The sequence below is a fragment of the Coturnix japonica genome, chromosome 1, assembly GCF_001577835.2.
Source record: "Coturnix japonica isolate 7356 chromosome 1, Coturnix japonica 2.1, whole genome shotgun sequence".
Taxonomy (NCBI): Eukaryota; Metazoa; Chordata; class Aves; order Galliformes; family Phasianidae; genus Coturnix; species Coturnix japonica.
The window spans coordinates 522,993-549,800 of NC_029516.1; the positions used below are offsets into that span (position 1 = coordinate 522,993).

The window sequence follows — 26,808 nt, forward strand, 5'->3', positions numbered from 1 at the left end:
AGGGGGGAATCCTTCATCCAGAGGCAGTGCAGCCCTATAGCACCGCTGCCCCATCCCTGGAGGTGCCTGAGGCCATAGATGGGGCCCTGGGCAGCCTGAGCTGGGAGGAGACCCAGCCCACAGCAGTGGGGCAGTTGGGGTTCTTCAATACTTGTTTGGTGGCCACTGGGACTCCCCCACCACCAGGAATGAGCGAGGATTGAGTCATTTAACACACGGTACCGGCAGCTCCATGGAGAAACAGCGCTGGGGAGGATGGGGACAGGTGTCCCCTAAGACTCTCTGGAAGCTGGTGTGCAAATCTGGACCTCCAGCCAGGGCAGAGGAGAAAGGGCACGAGGTGATTGGCACATAGAAGCTGTTAGGAAAGTGAAGATGGTAATTATGGGCAGCTGGTTGCAAGAAGTGTGATAACTGACCTCCCTGGGAGGAGCACAAAGCTGAAAACAGCCTCCAGGGGAACAACACTTGTGAACGTGAGGGTGTTTGTGCTGCTGCAGAGCACGGTGAGGAGCTGGGGCTGCTGAGTGCCACAGGAGCTCAGCATCTCTGCACAGGTTACTAAACAAACTCATCTCAGACCCAAAACCAAGGAACAGCTTAGCTCAGCTTTGTGGTTCTTGAACTATTATTTTCTACTATACATTAGTGCTTCAGTCCACCACAGTCACTGCAGAGCTATCAGAGCAGCAACACACGCATGGACTATATACACCATATACACTGTACAAGGAGGGCTGCTGCTAAGGAGCGTGGCACAAACGGGTTGCAATGGGGCGGTACAGCCGAGGCTCCTTGCTTTGCTGCTTCCAGGCTGAAGGCAGCAGGAAGAGCAGCCCCACCACCCCTCCGTGCTGCCCCAGCTGTGCTCTGGGGTGGGAGAACTCAGACGGGATTCCATCACCTCCACCTCTTATTGACGTTACCCCATGGGCTGAGGCTGAAGCAGGCGGCAGCTCGCTCCACGCAATGGAGAGCTTCAGCAGCTCTGCATGATTTGAGTGCTCACCTCTGCTCCTGCGTGAGCAGTGCATCAACCTACCCAGCTCATCCTGCAGAACCATCCTCCAGGTACACACCAGGACTCTGGCCAAATGGCAGATGGTGGAATGCAACAGCAGATGCAGCGATGGTGGGACTGCCTGAATCAGATCCTCCGCCGTGCTTTATCATCTAACCGTGTTAGACATAGCTTGCTGCCCAAGGCAGAGCTCCAATTCTACATGATACCAGAGCGCACACACTCGATTTTCCCAAGCAGAATCAATTCCAGTTGGAGACCAGCTCCTCTCTGCAGAGCTGTGTTGGCTGTTGCCATTCACACGGTGCACATCTGCCCTCTCTGGAGAGCTCTGCTCCTTGCAGATGCACCAGTCCCTTTTTCTCTTTGCCTTGGAGAAAAAACAGCCTTTCACATCCAGCAATTCAGCCTCCCACTCCCATCACAGCTGAAGCTCTGGCTGCTGAATGGGCAGCATCAATTCTTTTCCACATGGTTTCTATGTGGGGAACTAACATCCCCCTCGTTACCAGCAGGAGCTGCCCTAAAAACAACTCCCCCATACAGGGCTGGTCCCACTTCTTCCAGGCAGGATGACGGCACTGAGAGCCCAAGCACTAGGCAAAGATGGATGTGTATATATGGGCAAAACATGTTTTGCACAGCCTATCACATGCTGCCGCTTTCTGACCTACTAACAGCCACGCAGGAAACTGGTTTTCATTTGCAGGCCCCTCAATCCAGCTCCTTGCAGCAGGACAAGACAGAACAGTGCACGTGGGTTCCCATTTCTGCTCCGGTTCTGATCCGCGTGCTTAGAAACCAAAGACCTTATGAAGGTCCCGACGGGGCCGTGGTGGCTGGATCAGAGGTTTCCTTTCCAAGCAGCTGCTCACAGCGGGTGAGGGCCCTTCCTTCTGCTGCAGCCCCTCAGTGCACTCAGTGGTGGTGCAGCACGGCCTGTAGATCCTCAGGCAAGGAGTCAATGATGGTCTCGATGTAAAGGCCCACGCGCTGCAGGGTCTCCTCCTTCACAGGGAGATGCTGGCACCTGGCTCTTACCTACAGGGAGAGGAGGGGGAGAAGAGAAGGAGAAGGAGAAGGAGAAGGAGAAGGAGAAGGAGAAGGAGAAGGAGAAGGAGAAGGAGAAGGAGAAGGAGAAGGAGAAGGAGAGGAGAAGGAGAAGGAGAAGGAGAAGGAGAAGGAGAAGGAGAAGGAGAAGGAGAAGAGGAGAAGGAGAGGAGAAGGAGAAGGAGAAGGAGAAGGAGAAGGAGAAGGAGAAGAAGAAGGAGAAGAGAAGGAGAAGGAGAAGGAGAAGGAGAAGGAGAAGGAGAAGGAGAAGGAGAAGGAGAAGGAGAAGGAGAAGGAGAAGGAGAAGGAGAGGAAATGAGGAGTTCTGAAGCAGCTTCATGTCCTCTTTCTGCTATGGCGTTGGCTGAGCAAACCTCACACTGTCTCTGCAGGGGGGCTAAGAGAAAACTGATGGGAAACTGCCACCTGGGCTGATGGAATGAGACAGAACTTAGAATTCTCTCATAGACAACCTGTAAGGATTCACTGCTGTCCCATTTACCAGTCCTCCAAATGAGGGAGGAAGAACAAAGCTTTCTAAGCATCAGCTGCAATCTACATCCCCTGGCCACTCCCTGCCACAGTGATACAGGAAGGAACGAGTGCAGAAAGAGTTGGAGGAAAACCTACCAGCTTCTCGCGGAGTTTTAGCACCAGGTCTACGATCTCCACCTCCGACTTGTCCTTCATCCACGCCGCAATGTTCTACAGAAAGAGAACAGTTTCTTTAAGGGCCATTTCTCCTTTACTTTTCTCAGAGACACCCCTAAGCAAAGCCTGAAATAAAAGTGAGGAGGAGGTTTCTCATCCTCTTTTCATAACTCTGCTCACAGCACTTTAGCCTAAATGAGCAAGACAGAGCTCTCCCCGCTTTTCTGCCCACTACAGCATCAAGCTCTCGCCTGCAAGAGAAGAACCAAGGAAAGATGCAGCAATAGGCAGATGGTGCAGGGTTCCCCTCCTCCAGTCAGCACTTGTGCTGCGCTCAGAACTTACATCTATTTGCCAGAGTCAGGGCTGTTAAGAAAAGAGACAGCCTTGTCATCCCCACACCATGCTCAAGGACCTGCATGGATAACCAGTGAAGCAAGCACTGCAGCTGAAGTTGCACCGGGAGCTCCTGGGGCAATCCCTGAAGCAGCTCAGTTTGAGAAATTGCACCAGCGATCACTGCTAAAATTCCTACCTATTTTCAATAGGCATTAAGGGAGCCAGCAACAGGTGACGTTTCCAGTCTGGGGCTCTGTTGGCTCGGGAAGGGCCTGATGAATGAGAAACAGTTGACAGGAGCAGCCAGAGTGGGTTTGCACTGGCTAATGCAAGCGGGGCTGCTTGAATAACACAGCAAGGACACCTCTGCACTTGGGCACCAGGCAGCCCTGTGCTTCCCTTGGGCACCAGGCAGCCCTGTGCTTCCCTTGGGCACAATGCACTGTCCCCACTCTGCTATTGCACCGAGAGGCGTCAGCAAACATCCAAGGAGTGTTTCCATTTCCAGGTATCAGGCCTGAGAATCCCTGCCCTGGTTTGAATCCCTGCAGCTGGAACGTACCGCTTCACAGATGGCCTCCAAGTGAAGGGCTTCCAGCTTCTGGGTCATTTCCTTGTGCCTCTGACGGTACCAGCCATCAAAGTTGGGAGACCTGAAGAAACGCCTGCAGAAAGCAAGGTGACAATGAGAAGGGGACGGCAGGGATCCTAAGGAGTTCACGCCAGCCCCACATCTCCCTTCCTTTGCCCTTCTTATTTATCTACAGCCATTTTTTGGTGGGTAACTAGGATGGTCCAACATCCAAATCCACATTCCTCCACAGTATCTCCCTTAATTCCCCTTCTTTCCTGACACTGAAAGCTGTCTGACACTTGCTGGCACTGAGCTGAGCCCCAGACAATTAACTGGTCTTTGCATCTCTCCCACATAAGCAAGGCATCACCCAGGTGATGACAGAAGATCTGCAATTCCTGCCTCTCCAGCAGTAAACCAGTTTTCACTGGGCTACACGGGGGAGCAGACAGGGCAGCTTTACTCCTCCCTTCATCTCAGAGCATTACAGAACTTCAGAACAATACCAGTTCTCCTTTATGAAAGCTACGGGCACACTTTCCCACACTCTATCCCTAAAAGAAAATGGTCTTTTATTTGCACTATGAACAAAGCAGGACTGAATGCTGTACCAAGGTGTACAGCCACCACAGGATGGAGACCTACACGTCTTCCTGCTCCACCTGCGAAGAACCTGGCACTTCTAAAAGGGGCATTCCCTGTTAGAGAGTGAACAACACAGCTGACAGCAAAGACACATCCCCTCCTCTCACTCCCCATCAGGGAGGACCTGGGTGTTCTTCAGTTCTCCACCTCCAGTTTTAAGGTCCTAAACCCAACTGGAGCTGGATGTGGCTTATCAGCCTGGTCTGGTGGTTGGCGACCCTGCCCATGGCAGGGGGGTCAAAACGAGATGATCTCTGAGGTCCATTTCAACCCAGGCCTCCCCATGATTCTATGATCTGACTCTGTGTTCTGCTCTTCCTGACCAACTCTTCATGGGAATGAGTTTTCCTCGTGACTGATCTCTGTCCTGAAATCCCCCTTTTTGCTCTCAATTCTAATACAGGATTTGATGTTCATATTAAGCTGCACCAGCTGTTAAGGAGATCGTGTATGTAAAGAATGAACTCGTACCTGTAAAGACCCAACCAGTCACCCTTAAGGACACAGGTAAGTTGGGGACCAGCGTGTTCCAGGGTCTTCATGAAATCATCTTGGCGGAAAGGACGAATCTGTGGGGGATTCTGTGCAATGGAAGGACCGCGTTACACAGACCCAGAAGGGAACCAAGGGAAGTCAAGGTCTGTATCTGCAATACAGGGGGCCGCACAAGGCAGATTCAAAACTGCAACTAAAGAGACATTAACATCTTAACCAGCCTTGCTAGCAAAATTCAACTTAGATTCACAATAGCGGAGCTTACTGCAAAACAGGAAGCATCTGTCCTCGTGTTTGTTTCAGTTTGTCTTGGTTTTGAAGGTGTAATAACCCTCTTCCTTTAACAGGGGAAGTTCCCGCAGTGTATCAGAGCACACCATCAGCATATGGCAGAATCATACCCGACCCCCAGATCCAAAGTTGTCACGGGTTACTTAGATTTTACCTATGCCCGATGACAGGGAAGCCACCCGTGGGCCCCCTCCCGGGGCCCGAAAGGAGGGAAAAAGGGAGTGGGATAAAACAGCGACAATCTAAGGAGGAAAAAACTTATTTATATAAATATGATTACCGAATAACAAGATAACACAATATAATATTAATTGAGGCTACAAATTGAACGAACAGAGAGAGAGAGTCCCGAAAACCGAGAGGCCTACTGTGAACTCTAGGCGACACGGCTGGAACGCTTCCCACTCTCCGAGAAGTTCGAGAGAAGAAGGAGGGCACTCCAGCCTGGGAACGAGATTATACAGCGTTCCTGGTCCCGTGACTTATCATTAACCTTGTGTTCTCTGGGATATGTAGGTCTTCTTCTGTGGACTGCACATTCAATAGAAGTATCCATACTTTACATGATGTTTGCATGTAGAATACTGATACTGATAGCAAAATTTATAAAACCATGACATTCCACCCCTTATTCTACATTATTAATCATGGTAAATATATATACATATATATTACATGTATGTGTAAATTATGATAGCTAAACACTAGAATTACATGTACATAACTAAAATGTAAACTATAATAACTAAAATACACTACACATGCAACATAGATTACATATAAATACATAAATTATTGACTGGCTCCCCCAGCATCAAATTTCCTTGTGGTACACATTGAACATCCCCATCCTTCTGCATTACACCAAGTGCACCCAGGTCCCTGGCAAAGACCAGTTCCACGGATAGGTTTGCCCTTTCCAGAAGCTGGAAAGGACCCAAAAACGCTTTTTCCCACATGTTCTTTACATGTACAACAGGGACCTTATCTCCTTCTACAGTGTGTAGGGGGCTAGATTGACTAGGACCATCACGATTGACAGATCTCTAGTATTCACCAACCAAGTGGCTTCTGCCAGATTCTTCTCCCAGTGCTTAAATGTTCGCCACCCATTGCTTTCAACATAGTTTTCAACAACCATTATAGCATTCAATTTACCAGAAGCTGGTGCATGGTAGGGAATATTGATAAATCCACTCAATGCATGATCTTTGGCCAAAGTATTTATAAGGGAATTTTTTAAAATGTGTCCCATTATCAGATTCAATTCTTTCTGGGGTGCCATGTCGCCACAGGACTTGTTTCTCAAGACCTAATATCAACTTGTTTCTCAAGAGCAGTTGCATGGGGTACTGCGTATGTTTCAAGCCACCCAGTGGTTGCCTCTACCATAGTGAGTACATAACACTTACCACTGCGAGATCGTGGCAAGGTGATATAATCAACCTAGCGCACGCCTCCCCATATTTATACTTTTGCCACCGCCTTCCTCCCAGAGAGGTTTCATCCTTTTGGCTTGTTTAATTATGGCACATGTTTCACAATCATGAATAATCTGCGCCATAGCGTCCATGGTTAAGTCCACCCCTCGGTTCCTGGCCCACTTATATGTCGCGTCTCTTCCTGATGACTGAGGTCTCATGAGCCCATCGAGCTAGAATAATTTCACCCTTATTCTGCCAGTCCAAGTCAATTTGAGCCACCTCAATTTTGGCAGCTTTATCTACCTGATGGTTGTTTTGTTGTTCTTCAGTAGCCCGACTTTTGGGCCATGTGCGATCCACATGACGCACCTTTACAACATATTTTCTGTTCGGGCAGCAATGTCCTTCCATAATTCAGCGGCCCAAACAGATACCCTTCCGTTGCCAGTTGTTTTTGGTCCCACCTCTGTAACCACCCCCATAAGGCATTTGCACCATCCATGAGTCAGTATTAAGATACAGCATTGGCCACCTCTCCCGTTCAGCAAATCCTAGGCCAGCTGGACAGCTTTTACCTCTGCAAACTGACTTGATTCTCCCTTACCTTCGGTGGCCTCTGCAACCTGTCGTGTGGGGCTCCACACAGCAGCTTTCATTTGCGATGCTTCCTACAATGCGACATGATCCGTCTTGTGAATAGGGCATATTTCTTTTCATTTTCTGGTAATTCGTTGTATGGTGGCCTCTTAGCACGTGCTACCCTTTGCCTCGGTGATTGTTTCCAAACCTATTTATCTTCAGGCCAGTCCATGATTACCTCTAGGATTCCTGGACGATTGAGAGTTTCCTTCGCCGCTCGCTGTGTAACAGCGTAATCCACTTGCCCCAGGTGACATCGGTAGCATGATGAGTGGAGGGAACCTGTCCTTTGAACATCCAGGCAGCACTGGCAGTCGAGGTGCCAAAAGGAGCTGTGTTCAGTCCCGACTACTTCGGAAGCAAGCCCGAACCCCCTCATACGCGGCTCTAAGATCTCCTTCTCAGTTGGAGTGTAGCACTCTTTCAGACCCCTTATATGATCGACTCCAGAATCCCAGGGGTCGGCCTCGGGGCTCTCTTGAGGCTCTTTGCCACAAACTCCAAGTGGGGCCTTTCTCTCCAGCAGCAGTATAGAGGCTGTCTCTTTCACTCCTGTCCAGTCCGTACTGGCCCCAGAGCTACAGCTCGGGCTATCTCGTGTTTAATCTGTTCAAAAGCTGCTGCTGCTCAGGGCCCCATGCAAAATCGTTCTTCTTCGCGTCACCTGATAAGGGGTTTATACAATGAGGCTGTAGTTTGGAATGTGCATCCTCAAAAGCCTACTGCACCCAGGAAAGATTGTGCTCTCTTTCTTGCTAGTTGGTGGAGACATGCAGTGATTTTGTCGATACATCTGTTGGGATGTGACGACGTCCATCCTGCCACTTTATATACTAAGAACTGAATTTCCTGGGCAGGTCCTTTTACTTTGCTTCGCTTAATAGCAAAGCCGGCTGTAGAGAATTTGGATGATCTGCCTCTCTCCTTTTGGGAAAACCTCTTCTGCTGTATCACCCCACAAACAATGTCATCAATGTACTGCAGGTGTTCAGGAGCACCACCTTGTTTCCAGTACAGTTTGGACCAACCCATGGCAAATGGTTGGGCTGTGTTTCCACCCTGGGGCAAACGGTTCCAAGTATACTGAATGCCCTCCAGGTGAAGGCAACTGCTGGCTTACATTCTGCAGCCAAAGGAATAGAGGAAGAAGGCATTGGCAATGTCAATGGTGGCATACCATTTGCTGCTTTTGACTCCAGCTCGTACTGGAGTTCCAACATGTCCGGCACAGGCAGCGCCTCAATGGGGGTGTGACCTCATTCAGGCCACGGTAGTCTACTGTCATCCTCCATGTTCCACTGGCTTTACGCACTGGCCATATGGGACTGTTAAAAGGTGAGTGAGTTTTACTGATCACTCCCTGATTCTCCAACTGGCGAATCAAATCATGAATGGGAGCAGGAATCCCTGTTGGTGCATACTGCCGTCTGTGCACTGTCTTTGTAGCATCGGTACCTTCTGCTCTTTTACTCGTAGCAGCCCACAACAGACGGGTCCTCTGACAGGCCAGGCAAAACAGACAGCTGCTTTAATGTTGTCCATATCTACAGCAGCTATCCCAAAGGCCCATCGATACCCTTAGGATCCTTGAAATGCCCCCCTTCTGACGTAATCAATACCCAGTATACATGGAGCCCCTGGGCCAGTCACAATAGGATGTTTTTGCCAGTCTTTGCCAGTGAGGCTTATTTCAGCCTCCAGCACAGTCAATTCTTGAGAGCCCCCAGTCACTCCAGAAATATGGATTGATTCTGTCCCTTTCATGGACTGGAGGGCATTAGGGTGCACTGTGCACCGGTATCCACCAGCGCCTATATATCCTGTGGTTCTGATGTGCCAGGCATCGAATCCACACAGTCCAATAACTCTATTATCCCTTTCCCTCCCTGACTGAGGGCAGGGCCCCTTATTGGTTACCTGTGATGACTGGAGCAACTCCACTGTTGGTTGTATGTCTAGTAGTTCTTTCACCCGTGGCTCGTAGTGCAGAAGTGGGCTGATCATGCCACTTCCTCATGTCTTTCTCCACGGTCAGACGTAGTAGCGCCACATTGGAAAAGCACGCGGTGCAATCGTACTGTTGTTCTTTGCTCGAGCTGGGAAGTGTTTGCGTTTAAGCTTGAGAACTTTTGATGAGGGTGAGAGTTAGAAGACTGGAATACTTGATTCAGATCCTTCATTAGACCTGAGTGGCCCGTACGAGGATTTGACCTTCATCAGTTGTTTCTGATACTGATTCCGGGATCATATATTACGATTAGTTGATGATACAATTTCTTGCACATTTTCATCTACTCGGTTTTCTAGCGTGAGATGGCAGAAACTTGCGGCTGCAGTTGAGGGAGCTGCTGATCGGTGGTTTGAAGCATTATAATCAGCTTCAACAATCGGGGCCTCTGGTCACAGAACCTTTAGACCTGTTACCAATGACTGCCTGCCATTCTTCTCTGGTGCCTGTTAAACTTTTGGAAAATTTTTTCTGGGGCCACATGTCAGGAATCGGCCTCATCTTCTCGAGGGTCAGTTCGCTTGGCATCAGGGTCTGTACAACATTTTCGCATTGGCCAATTCCCTCAGGCGCTGATACTTTTGGACCGGTATTCCAACTATCAAATTTACGGCTTTCCAAAGATCCTTATAGGTACCTTTCTCTCACGGCTTCTTAACACAGCCGCAACCAGAGAGTGGCAGCTCCATCCGAACATCTGCTAATCCTCTGTCGATACCTGCATCTTGGGCAATGTTTCCTAGTTGGCGAGCTTCATTACCATCTAGAGACAAGCTGTTGGCCCCGTTGTCCCAGCAGCGAAGCAACCAAGCAAGGGATACTTCATCTTGACGCCGTGTGAACTCCTTTCTTGAGCCTTGGATTCAGTCAGCTTCAGAGAGTCGACAATCAGGTGATTTCCTCCTCATCATCAGTCTCTTCTTCATGCTCTTGGTTTTTGCTCTTTGCTTTTTTCGGTACTGCTCATGCCCGGCACCTGGGTCTTCTGCAGCCCCCCTGTGCTTCTCCTTCTTTTCGTTCTCGAGCGTGGACACCCGTTTCCATTTCTTGCCTTCACAGGGGCAACTGATATTGCTACTGATGCCTCCTGTGACTGATCAGAATTACTTGGGCTTGAATCTCAGATCGGAAACTCTCTCCTCTCCAGAATAGTATGATACAAAGCACGGTATGCATAAGCCAAACCCCACAGTAACGGTTTTACCTCCTTAGATCTCTGCCCAAATACTCACTTAATTTCTTAGGGTCCCTTAGGTGTTCAAGAGTGAAATCCCATGACACTGCGGGTCCCCATGCTTCTAAGACTTTTCCTAAAGCTTTCCATATTCCCTGCCATCATCATTCTCTGGTTCTGGAGGAGACTTCCGCCATAGAACGAATGCATAGGAACATATATGCATTCATTAATAGTGATAACGTGATGCAAGTCATGAACCCTATCTCAGTTATTGAAAGGCGTGTGGAAATCTGAGAGTACAACCTAAATAAAAAGGTTTTTTTTTAGCCGTTACAATGAATTAAACATGGTGGTGTTTGTAAAATTCGCCTGTTCCTACTTCTGGGATGCAATCTTCGTAAGATTCGCAATTCCATCTGGATGCAAGTGTTTGTAAGATTCACAATTCCATCTGGGATGTAGGTCAAAATTCTGACCATTACCACACTCTCATAAAAGTAGCAGGCAGTGTGTCCATCTCAGTATCCACCTTATTAGGCTATATACCTGCACAAATTCCACAACACCAAATTATGGTGTTAATAGTTGACCAATCTTTAAGAAGACATATAATTGCTTTCAATCCCTTAAACAGAGCAACTGGATGAAGAGTGGATTCATAGCTGGCAGGCTCTGTAAAGTCAGAGCTAGCTAGCTTGCTCTAAGGGAGAAAGAAATCCCTTTGTTTTCTACACAAAAGTTAGATAGCAGTGCTGAGATGTACAGCAGCCCCTAATGTTGACAATTTGTCTGGTATTTCAAGGTCACGTTCTCATGTGAGCAGCTACGAAAAGATAACACTCCCCTAACGAAGCTCTTTAAGAGTAAAGAGAGAGTTGTTCTAAAAGCTAAAAAGCTCTATGCCCGCATTCTCACCAAAAAATCTGTCACGGGTTACTTAGATGTACCCTATGCCGTGACAGGGGAAGCCACCCGTGGGCCCCCTCCGGGGCCCGGAAAGGAGGGGAAAAAAGGGAGTGGGATAAAACAGCGACAATCTAAGGGAGGAAAACTTATTTTACTATAATTGATACCGAAATACAAGATAACACAATTATATATAATTGAGGCTAACAATGAACGAAACAGAGAGAGAGAGTCCCGAAAACGAGAGGCCTACTGTGAACTCTAGCGACCCGGCTGGAACGCTTCCACTCTCGAGAGTTCGAGAGAAGAGGAGGGCACTCCAGCCTGGAACGAGATTATACAGCGTCCTGGTCCCGTGACTTATCATTAACGCCTTGTCGTTCTCTCGGCGGATATGTAGTCTTCTTCTGTGGACTGCGACATTCACATAGAAGTATTCCATAATTTACAGGGATGGTATTGATGTAGATACTAGATACTGATAGCAAAATTATAAAACCATGACACAAAGGAAAGCAGAAGGGACTGAAGGCTGAACTTACTTTCCATGGAGTGATGGCCCTCTGCAGAGGCATCAGACTTGCAATGTAGTGCTCCTAAAAGCAAACAAAGATGTTACAACAATCAAGGAGCCTCTTGCGTGGTCACTGAGCTTTATGGACTTCTCCAGCGCATCACAATACCTGGCCTCCTACTCTCCCCTTTCCCTACTCTCCCCTTTTCCTACTCTCCCCTTTTTCTACTCTCCCCTTTTTCTACTCTTCCCTTTTCCTTTATTGCTGTATTTACACGAGCCTAAGCACCCCAGCCTGCTTCCCACCAGGGGTTAGGTCACAAAACCACACGCTGCAAGAATCCTACATTGAAACAAGAAAAGGTCAGGTGGGAAGAACCATGGTTTGGGTTGGAAGGGGCCTCAAGGATCACCTCGTTCCACCTTTGGCAGGAGGTGGCAAGAAGCCCTAAAATATGTTCTGTTCTCTCATTTGCTACACCTTATGATTGTGTAGAAGATAAAGGGAAGGAGCCAGGCATGTGCAACTGGTGGTTAGCAATAAAGGACTACTGGCTCTCTAAGAAAAATGGATGGTTACCAATAAAGGAATACTGGCTCTCTAAGGAAAATGGATGGTTGCCAATAAAGGTCTACTGGCTCTCTAAGGAAAATGGATGGTTACCAATAAAGGAATACTGGCTCTCTAAAGAAACCAGATCAGGAGGGCTCTGAAAGCAAACACTGGATACAATCTGCCTTGGGAGAGTGGTCACCAGGTGGACAACCCCCTGAGCTGCTCAGCAGGGACATCTTCACACTGGCATAGGTTTGACTCTAGCACTAAGACGAAGAGAAAGGATTTGGGCTGACGTTTCTCCATCCCTATTTACCTGCTTTGACTAAAAGAGCAAAGGTTTGGCATGAGAATCAAATCACGGGGTGGGGTGACTATTTCTGCACTGCAGGAACAAACATTCCGCCTTCACACGCAACGTGCTGCATCCCCAACCTGCAGGCTTTCATGCTGATGACTGAAATTCTCAATCAAAGAGACATTAGGCTCCTTTCTATGGAGCAAAACATCTCCGCAGCGCCACATCTGAACCTTTATGCTCACATAAAGGCGAATCAAACAGGGCAAGTGCCAACCTGTCACTCCAGCAAAGCACCCCGCTCCCTCCCTTCACCTTCACGCCGCCCTGACGGGTCCCTGCCCAACTCACCAGGGGAATAATGAAGCTCTGGGTGAGCTCCAGGAGGTGCCGCCTCAGAAGGGCGCTCTGGACTTCAGACGGGCGTTTCCGCTGGATGCCCTGTGAGCACAAGCAGGGCGTTCACAAAGGTGCTACTCTCTGCTATGCAGATAGACACAGGAACTGCAAACTCTGCAGCTAGAAGCAACCAGTCCTGGGCGTTCTGGAAAGCGCGCTGCCCTGAATGCATGTGCTGCTCCCCTGCTTCAAGACAACACTCATGTTTTGTTACATAAAATCTGTTTCTTCAGACTCTTTGTTCAATAAGGATTGCCCTCACTTAGGTTACTTCAGCCAGCATTTAGTCTATGGTATCAAGTGAAGAACTTTAAAGCTGGCCTGAGAAACGCATTCAAGTGCACTTGACTAAATCATTAGGCACTTAAATCAAGCTCAAGATAAACCTGCTGCTCGTGGAGTTCTGTCTGCTAAGCCGAGTTGTTTTCCCACAACCTCACATATGACGTGGAGCAGGGCTGGAGCTGCTCACCTTTAACAACCTCTTTATCAGAGTTTTGTCTTTGTGAAGGAACGTTTTGTACGCGGTGTAGATTCCTAGGTTGGAAAAGAAAGTGATGTTAGAAACAAACTTAATCTAGAAAAGGCACCATGACGTGGTGCAGGGAGCTGAAGTCTCTAGCTCTGTCAGTGTCAGAGGGTTGATTATAAGCATCATATCAAATTCACTACAAAAATTACAACACTGCTAATGCAGCCAGCACTCACAGCAGCATCAAAGGACACTGCATTACCCCAAGGACCTTCTTATCCTATGTGTATGGTGAGATAACTCACTGAGGTCGGCTCATGGCCAGGCCTGACATGAGCCACATCCAGCTCAGCAAGTTTCTTTGAGCTCCACCGCATCTTAAAAGCGGCCACGATACATAAGAGCAAGAAAATTAGAGTCTGCTCCCCAACACCAGAATAATTAGCCACGATTAATGTTAATTGTCTTTTTCAATCTCAGAACAAAGACGTACTGCTTTTCTTTATCAGCTGGGGGACGCCCTTATAAAGAGCCACGTAGCAGAAGGAGCACGAGGACACCAAGATGTCCCTTTCTTGTGATATCAAATGTGTGTAATGCTCATGTCTGCAAAGCCACTAAAATCCCCTGCCAGGAAGGGCAGATAGAATTAAACCACGCTGCCAAGAGGACGTACCTGGTTTTGTGTCGAGGGTTTTTAGTTTAGTTAGCTTCTTCACCTTGACTTGCTTGGGCAGGTCACCTGGGGAGGGACAGGAAAGAACTCGTTCCGGTTCTGATCTGTTCTCACAGCACACACAAGAGATTGCACACCCGAGAACGTCTGTGCTACGCTTATGTATCACAAATCACATCCTCTCCTAGCTCTGTTCTCACATAAGCCTTCCCATGTGCCAGCTTTCACGCTGAAAGTTTGGACTGGGAAGATGCAAAAACAACACAACCACCACCGTGACTTCAGTTTTCTGAACTTCATAAAGCCTCCCTTTTCTATCTTACTTTTCTTGTCTATGGAATTTTCTCTTTCCTACCCAGCAGAGACTCTCATTTTCTTAATGCTCTGTAAGAAAAACGCAGCACGTTTTCCTCTCAACCATTTGTCCTCACCACGGTTCACACTCACTTTGCACATCGGCTGCTTCATTACAGCCTTCCCTTTGGTTTCTGAGCTCTCAAAAGAACATAGGTGTAAAATGGCATTACAACTCCCCGCCAGCCCCAACGAGGCACAGCAGCACAACAGGGCTTGCTTCCATCCTTACCTGACATCTTGAGCTCCCCAACACGAAGGATGTGAGGCCAGTGCTGGAGTGTTTTGATAAAGAAAGGGTTCGTGACTCCCACAACAATGTTAGGCCTGGAAAGAAGGGAAAGAGCACAGAACAATGTTATTCTCGGGGTTTCCTCCACACACAGAGCTGCATGGGTCTGTCAGCTACTTACGGAGCTTGTGTCCTGGTGGTATATTCTTTAAATTCACTGTCATGGATAGTGAAATAGGGGCGGTAGTCGCAGCAGTACCTCAGGGGAGCAAGGCAGCTGTAACAACAGATGGAATAGTTGCCATTGAAGCTTTATAAATGAGGAATGTGTGCTTACAACAAGTTCATATCCAACGGCAGCGTTTGGTCCTGCTAGAGGTAACGCTCCTCAGGGCCATGAACCATCAGCAATCCCGACACCAGGGACTCACTTTCACTCTGCTATGGGTGGAACACGAACAAGATTGTCTTGCTGTGCGAATTCTTCTCTTACCTACTTTCACAGGCAAACTAAGCCTAACACAACTGACCTCCCAGAAGAGAATATCTGAAAAGCTGCCCGATATTGTTATCATATATATATGTTATCAGTATCTGCATCCCAAAGTGAGGGCGTTACCTGGTGAGAGCCAGAACCATTTCAGAAGAGACTGTAGGGGATGGTGCCATTACAACAATTGGCTCTCCCAGCAGCATCAGCTCCCATAACATCTGTACGTGAATAAGCACTGGCTGGAAACACCTGTTAATGAAAGGAAAAATGACGAGTGGAGTGTCAAGAGGCGGTTCAGAAAAGATCAGACACTATTATCGCTATTAACCAGATGTGCCTCTGGGCATTTGAAACCTAGGGCTGATTTCTTGTATCCAACAACAGAATGTCACACGTCCTTATACAAGCTACAGCTCAACCACTGTATATAGGTGTACAAGAAATGCTTCGAGTCATGTAAAGCAATTGATTTCAGTTTGTCTTTTCATATACATAAGTATGTTTGTGTTAGAACGGTACCTACGGTGCTTAAGCTGAGATCAAGAAAAGAAACCCTCCTCTAACTAGAGCACCAGTGGATGCATTAGGGACCCTCCCCCCATCCCTACGATCTATGGGATGCTCTAAGCAGGAAGGACACAAAGCAGATGGAGAGGAGAAGGGCTCTCACCTGAAGAGATCCAGTTCGTGAATGCTTGGGAGAACCAGTGGGGCTGGTAGGAGATTCTAAATGAAGAAGGGAAATAAAAAGAAACAACAACAAACGAATTTGACTTTGTTGTTACATGGAAGCATCCTGACTAAAATGTCACCTCAGCTGATGCATCAAAACAGCTCCCTCCACAATAAGCCCAAAAATAAAAGAATGATATCAATGCCTGGAGATAGGAGCCAGGAATAGACCTAGATTGGGCGTTCAAGGTTCAAATGAATTTCCTTTCTTAGACAAGAACCGAGAATCTCTTCTTTTCAAGGGTCTCCTCCATAAATACTCCTTTACTTTCTGGAGCTTCCCCTGGATGAAGGCAGAGCTCAAGATACAGACATAGGCAATAAGTGCTGGGAATATGGCTATAAAAGTTCAGACCGGAGTGAAAGACAGACAATAACATTGTTCAAAGGAGGGGGGGAATGAAAAGATGAGATGAACAGGAATTAAAATCAAAGCTGAACCAAAGCAGCAAAGATGTTCACTCAAACTGAACCGACCCCACGCCAAAGTGGTTTCAAATGGGCCAAGGCTCAAAGAGTCGCAGTTCTTCTACACCTCCTTTCCCAATAGTCCTTATTCTGCCCATCAGTGACTCGTGCCATGACACACTTCAACTTACCTCTTGATTGAACTGCTTCACCGGGCTTGATCCTGGCTTATCCACCCTGGATGGGATTCTCACCTAATTAAGGACAAATTAATCAGAGAGGTGGAAAGAACACGCACACATAGTGTACTTTCCTTCTTAATAACCACCCTTGTGGAAAGCTTTCTCAATTTCCAGTTCTAATTGCTCCAGCTTTCTCAATTTCCAGTTCTAATTGCACTGTGGTTATTAGTAAAGAAAAGAATCTAGAGCCAACAGCAACGTTAGCATCCAGCAGGAAAGGGAGCACGCGTTCCCCTTCCCAGTTTGGCCCAGTCTGCTGCTGAGTATCACCCACCAGCAGCACGTACCTGAATGACAACCCCCATCACTGGCAGGTTCAGGGTCTGTCCTGGCACTGGAGGCGGCCACTGGTCGATCTCATTGCACACTGCAGGGATGCAAAGAGAATGGTTTAAGCAGCAAGTCGGTGCAGCTAATTCAGCTGGCCCTGCGAGTTCTGCCCATTTATTATCACTCACTCCTGGTTCACGTGTCCCCATAGCGAGCTGCAAACCAACCCTACACCAAATAACTGCTCAGGTTTAGGTCAGATGCTGCATTTATGGTTGCACCGCTGCTCCCATTGCAGACCCAGCAGCACTGCACCGCCAACACATCACAGTGAAGTTGAACGGTGCAGTGAAGGCCTGAATAGATACATCACATTAGCAAACGTTTCCCCTCTTTGGGAATACATTGCATGCACAATTGACAGCATCGCCTATTAGGATTGTCAGACACTTCCCATTAATGCATCCTTTACGGCTGTTTATCATTTTGACAAGCCAGGCACTTGGATCAAAGTCTTTTCCCTGTTGGGATTTGTTTCAGAACGAATTAATTTGGAGCGTTTCAGCTGTCTTTCAGGAACCTCCTGATAATAGCACCAAAAGATTTCCATATGCAAACTGTCCCCTCTCGATGTCTCACCTGCCTCCAGGCATGGCTCCAGCTTATCAAAGTATTCCGGAGCAATCAGCTGCAGCAACGACTGGAACAAGTTCACGTATGGAAGGCGCGACACCAGCACCAGAGACTGGGGGGAAAAAGGGACATTAGGAATCAGAGCCACTGTGCTGTGACCATTGCTGGCACAGTATACGCCTGTGCTGCTTCCTAGAGGGCTCTGCCTGAAAACCAGCATCAACAACATGAAGGAGCTGAAAAGCAGCACTTTCCCTGGTGGAATTCCTCCAAGCTGAGCCTTCAAGGAGCCTTCAAATTAAAAGTGTTTCCCCTCGTCTTGCTATTATCTACCCTTGGGGTTAGTCATCACTACGCTGGTTGTTCTCCTCCACTAATGGTTACAGAACGCACTGTTTAGGATGCAATGAGTATCCCAGCAGTGCTCATCCAAACACTTTACTTCTGAGCCAGAGCTCTGCCACTCAAAATTAATTAAGCCATCCAAACTATGGATCCACAGAGGAAGCAGTGGATCTTCAGATCAAACTATTTTCCCTTTCTGGGGTGAATCTGAAAACCAATTCTCTCGTGCAGTTACTATACCCATCTGTCTGAATAACTCTAAGCACTTTGCATAACTATACTGAAATAAAGGTTTTAATTCATGTTATTCTTTTCCCATTGTTTGTGTTAAGGGAGTTTATACTGAGAGGTTTGTGTGGTAACAGCAGCATCACTGCCACCACAGTCAGCACAGCAACAACCCGTTCCTAGGTGGCTGCTCAAAGGAGAAAGACTAATAAGAGCAGGGTTGGGGTTTAATAGCACAGACAGCACTAGCTGAGCCTGTCCCCTCTCTGCCTGTAACACTAGAGCACAGACTGAAGGAACTATTCCAGTCCTTCAGGATCTCGTGATTCAGACAGCAGGTCACCGCTCATGTGATTAACACACCATGGCAACCGCATCCAGGTTTGTTTGGAATGACACTTTCCACATATTCCTCTTCCCCGCGACCTTTGCTGCTTCCTGCAGGAGCGCCGTGGGTGTCACGTAGGAAGCGGTGCTGTTTTACAGCCATGGATAGGTGCCTTTTTACAGCGACGTATCTGGTTTCAGCACTCACCTTCTGAAAATAACCTCTTTTCATCGAGCTGTCCTTGACTTGCCTGAAGTATACGTAACCAAAGTAATGCGCTGACTCCCGCTGCAAGAGAAACAGTGCTGTTATGGAGAGCCCAAACGCCGCCATCCACAAGGTCTTTAATTTCAAGCACTCTGTGCCTGTGGGGTTCCCATGGACAGCAAGAGGGAAGGAGAGCTATCAGTGCCAGACACAAAGATCAGCCTTCAGATCGCATTTGGAGGCACCGCCGGTGCCATGGTTTAAGCCTCTGTTGTCTTGAAATGTTGCTTTTTAACAAGAGAATCCGCTATGCTGGCCATTTTTCTTTACTGCTTTAGAGATGGTATCGGCCATCCCGGAATCACAACGCAAAAAGATGTACACAAGTTGGAAGAAACAAATCTCTAAGGCAGAATTGAGGCAAAAGAATCCTCCTACTCCTCCTGAGAGCCACATCCATTCCTTCTTGCCCATCACAAATGGATGCAGAAGTGTTGAGGTGTGAGCACTGAAAGCATCAGAGGATGAGCTGAGGAGGATGAGCTGATCCAAAGGCCATTTGCTCCAGCAAAGGAAGCAACGGTGCTTCCTGAGACCCACAACCCGTTCCTTCTTGCACATCACAAATGGGTGCAGAAGCGTTGAGGTGCCCAGATGGAGCCATTGCTATCTAACCCGGGTTCCTCCTGCTCCAGCTCCACCTCTTGGTGCAGCTGCAGCTCTCAGCACGGCCCTGCACTCACATTACAGAAGTCCCTGTGCTCAACGCTTTCTTCTTTGCTGACTCTTCAAGGGAAATCAACCAAAGGAAATGAGTAATTTTGAACCCATCGAGGGCGTATTTGGATTTAAAACCCAACAGTGCTACTGCTTGCTTTGTAAGGGTACAGAGAGCACCAAACAAAACCCACCTGCAGTGTGAGGGGTGCCTCTCTGTTGTACTCGCCATCGTCCTCATAGTGAGCGCTCCTCTGCCCCCCAGACTGGCGCAGGCGGAAGCTGAACTGCGTGTCCCCCAGGCCACCTGGGCAGAGAAGATCACAGATGGTCAGTGAGATGTTCCAGCAAGGACCAAGCAGGGAATCGCTGCAATCAAAAGCACGAGGCAGGAAGAACTCGGAGCAGCAGAGCTCTCTGAACGAAACCCAAGGCAAAGCAGACTGAGGTGCTAAGGGGCATCATTCCTTCCCAGCACAGAACTGCAAAGATTTGCTGTGTTTGTTATAAAGATATTCCTATTGGCTGTCATCAAAGGAGCACTGAGTCTGCCCTGAGATGTCAGAAACTCATGGGAGGACACCCAAAAGCATCAGAAGCCAGTATAAAAGGCAAGGGTACTCATAGGAACAAACACAACTACTGCAGCCCCTCTGGTTTATAAGTACAGGCTTTGGGAAGGCCCGCTGCCAGAGCATCCCTCCCCATCTACTCCTTTTAGTCACCGACCATGGGAGTGTTAAATAAAAGTTTGGATGCTGTGTTGAGGGATATGATTTAACTGGGAAGTATTGGTGATGGTTGGACTGGATGATCTTCTAGGTCTTTTCCAACCTCGATAACTCTGTGATTCTGTGATTCCTTTTTGCTGAGCACTCAACGCAGAAATGCTGACAGCCAACAGCTGCAAACCTCACGAAAATTTGCCCTTTCTGACTCTTTTTTAATGTATTATTCGCATGGGTGAAGCAGGAGCATGCAAGGCCATCAGGAAAGCATCTCTGCCACCCAGTGGATCACAGCTCTATGCCCAGAGAGCAGTGAGAAGGACAATAAGCCTCAGTGTTCAGACCTCGGGGCTGGGTGCTGCTTGGAGCCACGCTGCAGCATCAGACGATGACTCACTCCTTCCATCATGAACCCATTTCTCTCCTAAGGCAGCTGCTACCTACCTGAATAGGAGTCGGGGAAGGACAAGTAGCAGATACTCGTCTTCTGCAAGGAAAAAACACAGAGTGAGCAAACCCCCACCGCTGACACGAGGAGCTATTAACAAGAAAAGAAGCAAATGGAGCGCTTACCTCTTTCTCTGTTAATCTGAAGTCATGAGGATACACCAACTGCAAAAGAGACCAGAGTCAGTAGGTCAGTCGCTGCATTGCTTGCAGGAGGGTGACTTTTTGTATTGATTTTCCTGATTCTTGCTAGAAATTGATGGAACCATTCACCAGAAAAGCACCAAACGCTCTCAAAGGAGCGAGGAAAGCTGGTGTTCTGAGCAATAAGGAGACGAGAAGACAAGATGGGGGGGACAGAGTAAGAAGAGCTTTGAAAACGAAGCTCTGTGTATACACAGATGGGAGAACAAGGCACCCTGCTCACAGAGCACCCACCAAACCTGGAGTGAGGCTCAGCATCTATCAGAACTGAGGGTGAAACAGTTAATGAACAGCTCTGAGAGCCTGGCTGGCCAGAGATGCTGCTCACAGCAGTTAAAATGACAGGCAGGAGAAGCCAGAGGGGACGCAGAGCTCAGTTTGAGCCTGGCTGATCTGAGAGCTGCTGTCAGAAAGACGTGGTTTAATGTGCATGGAAAGCAGCAGGGCTGGCACCAAGTGCTTTGTCAGCATCCCAGTGACAGCTGAACCACACGGCATCCTGCTCATCATCCTGCATCTCACACTAAGGGATCTTCAGGACCTCAGAGCATCCAGTCGAAGATGTAAATGCTGATGGAGCCATTCCTGCTTTCGCTGTGACCCAATCAAAAGAGAAGTCACTGGAAGTTTTCTATGGGGTGAGCACAGAGCTGCACGCAACCAACACCCACATCCAGCAACAGAAAGCCACAATGAGGAGCAAGAGATATCACAGCAACAGCAGCCGTGGGCTGCACGTGGCACCTGGCTGAGGATGCAACACTTACCCACCCATGGATGGAAACCACGCAGCCTTTGCAGCACTTAGTGCTCATTGAGCGCGGGTGGCTTTAAGGCAGATGAGAAGCAAAGGAGCCCTGAGGAGCTGCAGCCACAGAGCTCAGCTCCAGGTCAGCGTGAGAGCACGTGGAGCTCAGAGAGCTCAGCTCAGCACAGCTCTATAAATAGGGCAGGCGCCCCGCCAGCAAACTGCACGCTCAGCCTTCACTTCTCTGCTGCTTTCCTTGCCAAGGTCGCCCGGGCGGCTTCAGAGAGAGCAGCAAATCGACAGCTAAACATGAAGGCAATTAGCTGAGAGAAGAGAGAGGAGGTGACACGGGAGCAAACTCATCCCACGTGCAGCGGTGCTGAGCTTGGAGCAGGAGTGGAGCACGAAGGGCTGGGGCATGAAGGGACACCTCGCAGCTGCAATGCAGGAGCAGACGCATTCTTCTGCACGCTTCCTTTTTGCATTAGACGACCAAACGCTTCCTCGTGGCTGTGATCAATCTGAAGGATGCAGGGATGTCTGCTTTAATTGCTGTATTATAATGCAGACTTGTGTGGTTGACACTGACCCATCAGAAGTGCTGCTCGTGATCCAAACCTGAGCTCAAGAGTGCAGGCAGATTGCAATGGGTTGCACAAGGAGGTTGTGGATGCTCCATCCCTGCAGGCATTCAATGCTGGATGTGTCCTCATTGCAGCCTGGGCCCCTGCACATAGCAGGGGGTTGGGACGGGATGATCTCAACAGCTCTTGGAAAAGGGGGATAAGAGCAGGACAAGGGGAAATGGTTTGAAGAAGATTGAGGTTGGATGTGAGAGGGATGTAGTTAACAGAGAGAGTGTTGAGGTGCTCGACCAGCTGCCCAGGGAGGCTGTGGATGCCCCGTCCATCCCTGGAGGTGTTGAAGGCCGGGTTGGATGGGGCCCTGGGCAGCCTGGGCTGCTATTCAATGTGGACGTTGGTGGCCCTGCCTGTGGCAGAGGGGTTGGAGCTTCGTGATCTTTGAAGTCCCTTCCAACTCAGGCCATTCTGTTAAAGTTAATAGCTTCTATTAGCTGACCTCAATGGTGGCTCAAGTTATGCCACATCCTTTGTGCTTCTGCCCTCCCCATCAGGGCCAATGAGTGGGGGAGGTAACGTGTTGCAGGCAGACCCTGGAACTGAAGTGTGTCTGTTGGCATCCATGGTGGTCACAGCAACAAAGAGACCATGAAGAAATGTAAAGTGATGCAGGAGGCAGAATTGGTAACGGCTTGCTGATTTTCAGGCTGATGATTTATCCAGGCTGACAAATCACTGCGCACAAAGCACGAGGCACGCGAGCTTCAATCAGCTCATGGGAGCTGATCAACGGCAGGAGAACGGCTTCATACACAGGCAAAGAATGATAGGACCTGGGGGAACGGCTATAAACTATACAAGGGGAGATTGGGGGCAGAAGGGAAGGGAAATCCTTCTCCCAGTGGTAACACCGCCCTGGGGGTGCCCAAGGCTGTGGATGGGGCCATTGAGCAACCTCAGCTGGGGGTGGGCACCACAGTGGGGCTGGGGGGCCCCTTCCAGCCCAATCATGCTATGATCATTACCATTCCCATGCCCTGATTATTACCATTGCGATACCTGCCTCATCACACATATATTTGCAGAGATGATGCAAGGTTTCCCTTCCTTCGGCCTTGTCTTGCAGCTCGAGGTGCTGCAAACCACTCCCAGCCTGTTGCTATAGACAGCACCTGGGTGCATGAACCCACTAAACCACGCGGGGCTCTGACAAGCTCTGAGCTCATCCAATAGCACTCACAGCAAACTTCCCCCTGCAGGCTCAGCTGGGACCGAGTCCCACAGGGCAATAGAACCACTTCTCATGCACTCAATGGCCTCTTCACTTCACTGTGGGCTGATGATCAGCAACACTGTACATAGCAGGAGGGTGGAAGGAGATGCTCACTGTGGTCCTTTTCAACCCAGGCCGTTCTATGAAGCATTAAAACACACTTTTGAAGTAAAAAGGGCTGATAATGATCCCGTTATCATCCTGCTATCCGTACTATTTCCATTGTCTGACTTGACAGGAGAGTGTTGGAGTTCAGTCCGTAGAAGGTTCCACCTTCAGGAAGCAAACACAGCCGGGTCCATCCACACAGCGATGGGTTGAGATCCATTATGGGTTGAGCTCCATCATTATGTGTTGAGCTCCATCATGGGTTGAGCTTCATTAGCACAGAAAGGCCTCCATCCTTCGGGGAGCAGCAGCTGCACTTCTTGGGTATCTCACCCCCCATACACAGCTCGGATAGAGGAGGATATCCCCAGGAATAAAGGAGGATATCCCCAGGGATAGAGGAGGATATCCATAGGGATAAAGGAGGATATCCTCAAAGATAAAGGAGGATATCCCCATGGATAAAGGAGGATATCCCCAGGGATAGAGGAGGATATCCATAGGGATAAAGGAGGATATCCATAGGGATAAAGGAGGATATCCCCAGGGATAAAGGAGGATATCCCCAGGTTATAAAGGAGGATATCCATAGGGATAAAGGAGGATATCCATAGGGATAAAGGAGGATATCCCTAGGGATAAAGGAGGATATCCATAGGGATAAAGGAGGATATCCCCAGGGATAAAGGAGGATATCCATAGGGATAAAGGAGGATATCCATAGGGATAAAAGGAGGATGATTCCCCAGGTTATAAAGGAGGATACCATAGGAATAAAAAGGAGGCATATCCATAGGATAAAGGGGATATCCATTAGGGATAAAAGGCAGGATATCCATAGATAAATGGAGGATATCCCAGGTTTTATAAAAGGAGGGATATCCATAGGGATAAAGGAGATATCCATAGGAAATAAAGGAGGATATCCCCAGGAAGAGGAGGATATCCCCAGGGAATAGAGGAGGACGTATCCCCAAGGTTAATAAAAGGAGGATAATCCATAGGGATAAAGGAGGGTATCCATAGGGATAAAAGGAGGATTATCCCCGGATGTTAGAGGAGGATATCCATAGGGATAGAGGAGGGTATTCCATAGGAATAAAGGAGGGTATCCATAGGGATAAAGGAGGATATCCCCAGGGATAAAGGAGGATATCCCCAGGATAGAGGAGGATATCCCCAGGTTATAAAGGAGGATATCCATTTAGGGATGTAAAGGAGGATATCCCCAATGAAAAGGAGGATATCCCCAAAAGATAAAGGAGGACTATCCCATGGATAAAAGAGGATATCCATAGAGATAAAGGGAGGATATCCCCAGGATTAAAGGAGGATATCCATAGGGATAAAGGAGATTATTCCCCAAAAGATAAAGGAGAGGAGTATCCATTGGGATAAAAGGAGGATATCCCCAGCGGATAAAGGAGGATTCCATAGGGATAAAGGAGGATATCCCCAAAGATAAAGGAGGATTAAGCCATAGGAATAAAGGGCAGGAGTATCCCCAGGATAAAGGAGGATATCCCCATGGATAAAGGGAGGATATCCATAGGGATAAAGGAGGATTTCCCCAGTTATTTAAAGGAGGATATCCAAGGATAAAGGGAGGATATCCCCAAGGATAAAAGGAGGATATCCCCAGGGATAAAAGGCAGGATATCCCCAGCATAAAGCGAGGTACCCAATAGGGATAAAGGAGGATATCCCCACGGGATAGAGAGGGTATCCATTAGAGATAAAGTGCAGGATATCCATAGGATAAAAGGAGGATATCCATAGGATAAAGGAGGATATTCCCCAGGGATAAAGGAGGATATCCATAGGGATTAATGGGGGATCCATAGGGATTAATGGGGATCCCATAGGGATTAATGAGGGATATCCCCAGGGATAAAGGAGTATAGCCATAGGGATAGAGGGGGGGATTCCATAGGGATAGAGGGGGGGGATTCCATAGGGATAGAGGAGGATATCCCAGGGATAAAGGAGGGATACTCCATAGGGATAAAGGAGGGGATCCCCAAGATAAAGGAGGATGCCCCAGGGATAAAGGAGGATATCCATTAGGGATAAAGGGAGGATATCCCCCAGGTTATTAAAGGAGGATATCCCAGGTTATAAAAGGAGGATATCCATAGAGATAAAGGAGGATAATCCATAGAGATAAAGGAGGATATCCATAAGATAAGGAGGAGTAATCCATAGGGATTAGAAGGAGGATATCCATAGGGATAGAGGAGGATATCCATAGGGATAAAGGAGGATATCATAGGGATAAAGGGAGGATATCCCAAAGATAGAGGATATCCATAGGGATAAAGGAGGGTATCCATAGAGATAAAAAGGAGGATATCTAGGGATAGAGGAGGATATCCATAGGGATAAAGGAAGCGATATCCATAGCGGATAAGGAGATATCCATAGGGATAAAGGAGGATATCCATAGAGATAAAGGAGGGATATCCATAGAGGGATAAAGGAGGATATCCATAGGAAGAATAAAGCAGCGATCCCTCATCCACCACCACCACCCGTTCCCCCCCACCCCCGGTCCTACCCCCCTCACCTCCATGGCCTGTCCCAGCTCCAGATCGAATGTGACCACGCAGACACAGTCCAACCAGGCGGAGAATCGGGCCCAAGGTAACGGGGATGAGGCCGTTGTGCGGCGGGGCCGGGGCTCGGCCCGGTACAGCGCGTCCATGGCAGCGGCCGCTCCGCCCGGCCCGGCCCGGCCCCTCTCACTGCTCCGCCCCGCCCCACAGCGCCCCCTTGCGGCCTGGAGGACTCACTCCCATCCCGACCCCTATGTTAGAACCATAGAGATGAGTTCGGTAGCGTAGAGCGGCCCGCGGAGGGGTGTCATGGCGGCCGTTGCCATGGAGACGGCCCGCTGCACTGCGGCCTACCCCGCTGCACTGCGGCCTACCCAGCTCCTTGGGTTGGGAATAGGGGGATTGGGTTTAGAGATCATAGAATGGCGTTGGGTTGAAAAGGACCTCAATGCTCATCCAGATCCAACCCCATGCTGTGTGTAGGGTCAGCAACCAGCAGCCCAGGATGCCCAGGGTGGCTTTAAATGCCTGCAGGGATGGGGCATCCACAGCCTCCTTGGGCAACCCGTGCATCACCACCCTCAATGTAAAAGCCTAACATCCCTCTTTGGCTGGAAGCTGCATCTTTTGCATCTTTTGCTATTAAATCAAGTATTTCAGCTGTTGTTTTAACACTTTTCAGGGCTCCATCGGTGCTTTGGTCACCCTATTATTCACAGTCAGGGCACCATCGGTGCTTTGGTCACCCTATTATTCACAGTCTGTTTTCTTTTGCTCAGTGAATATGTCTGAAATCAGCTCTGGATGACAGTTCCTGGCTGCATGCAAAGCTCTGCATCA

At 48.6% G+C, this 26,808-nt stretch overlaps 1 protein-coding gene across 3 annotated transcripts; it reads right to left on the reverse strand.

Annotated features, from left to right (window-relative positions):
• Window positions 1–589: 589 nt before the first annotated feature.
• Window positions 590–26,808, reverse strand: DENND6B (DENN domain containing 6B). 3 transcript variants are annotated; one of them, XR_001552562.2, is made up of 21 exons: window positions 25,980–26,808; window positions 20,626–20,664; window positions 20,497–20,539; window positions 19,519–19,631; window positions 18,608–18,688; window positions 17,506–17,611; window positions 16,884–16,963; window positions 16,546–16,608; window positions 15,885–15,940; window positions 15,341–15,463; window positions 14,903–14,998; window positions 14,722–14,816; window positions 14,136–14,201; window positions 13,460–13,524; window positions 12,940–13,029; window positions 11,763–11,816; window positions 4,752–4,861; window positions 3,624–3,726; window positions 3,258–3,333; window positions 2,702–2,776; window positions 590–2,062 (listed from the first exon to the last, which is right to left on the reverse strand). XR_001552562.2 is itself a non-coding variant. In XM_015850826.2 (20 exons), the coding sequence occupies exons 1-20, from the start codon at window positions 26,115–26,117 to the stop codon at window positions 1,940–1,942; spliced, it is 1,719 nt and encodes a 572-aa protein (XP_015706312.1). In that variant the 5' UTR covers window positions 26,118–26,484; the 3' UTR covers window positions 590–1,939. The 3 variants fall into 3 exon arrangements, 2 of the variants coding, with proteins under 2 accessions (XP_015706312.1, XP_032302650.1); XM_015850826.2 differs by lacking the exon at window positions 3,258–3,333 and having other exon boundaries at window positions 25,980–26,484; XM_032446759.1 differs by lacking the exons at window positions 3,258–3,333; window positions 25,980–26,808 and adding an exon at window positions 21,471–21,565.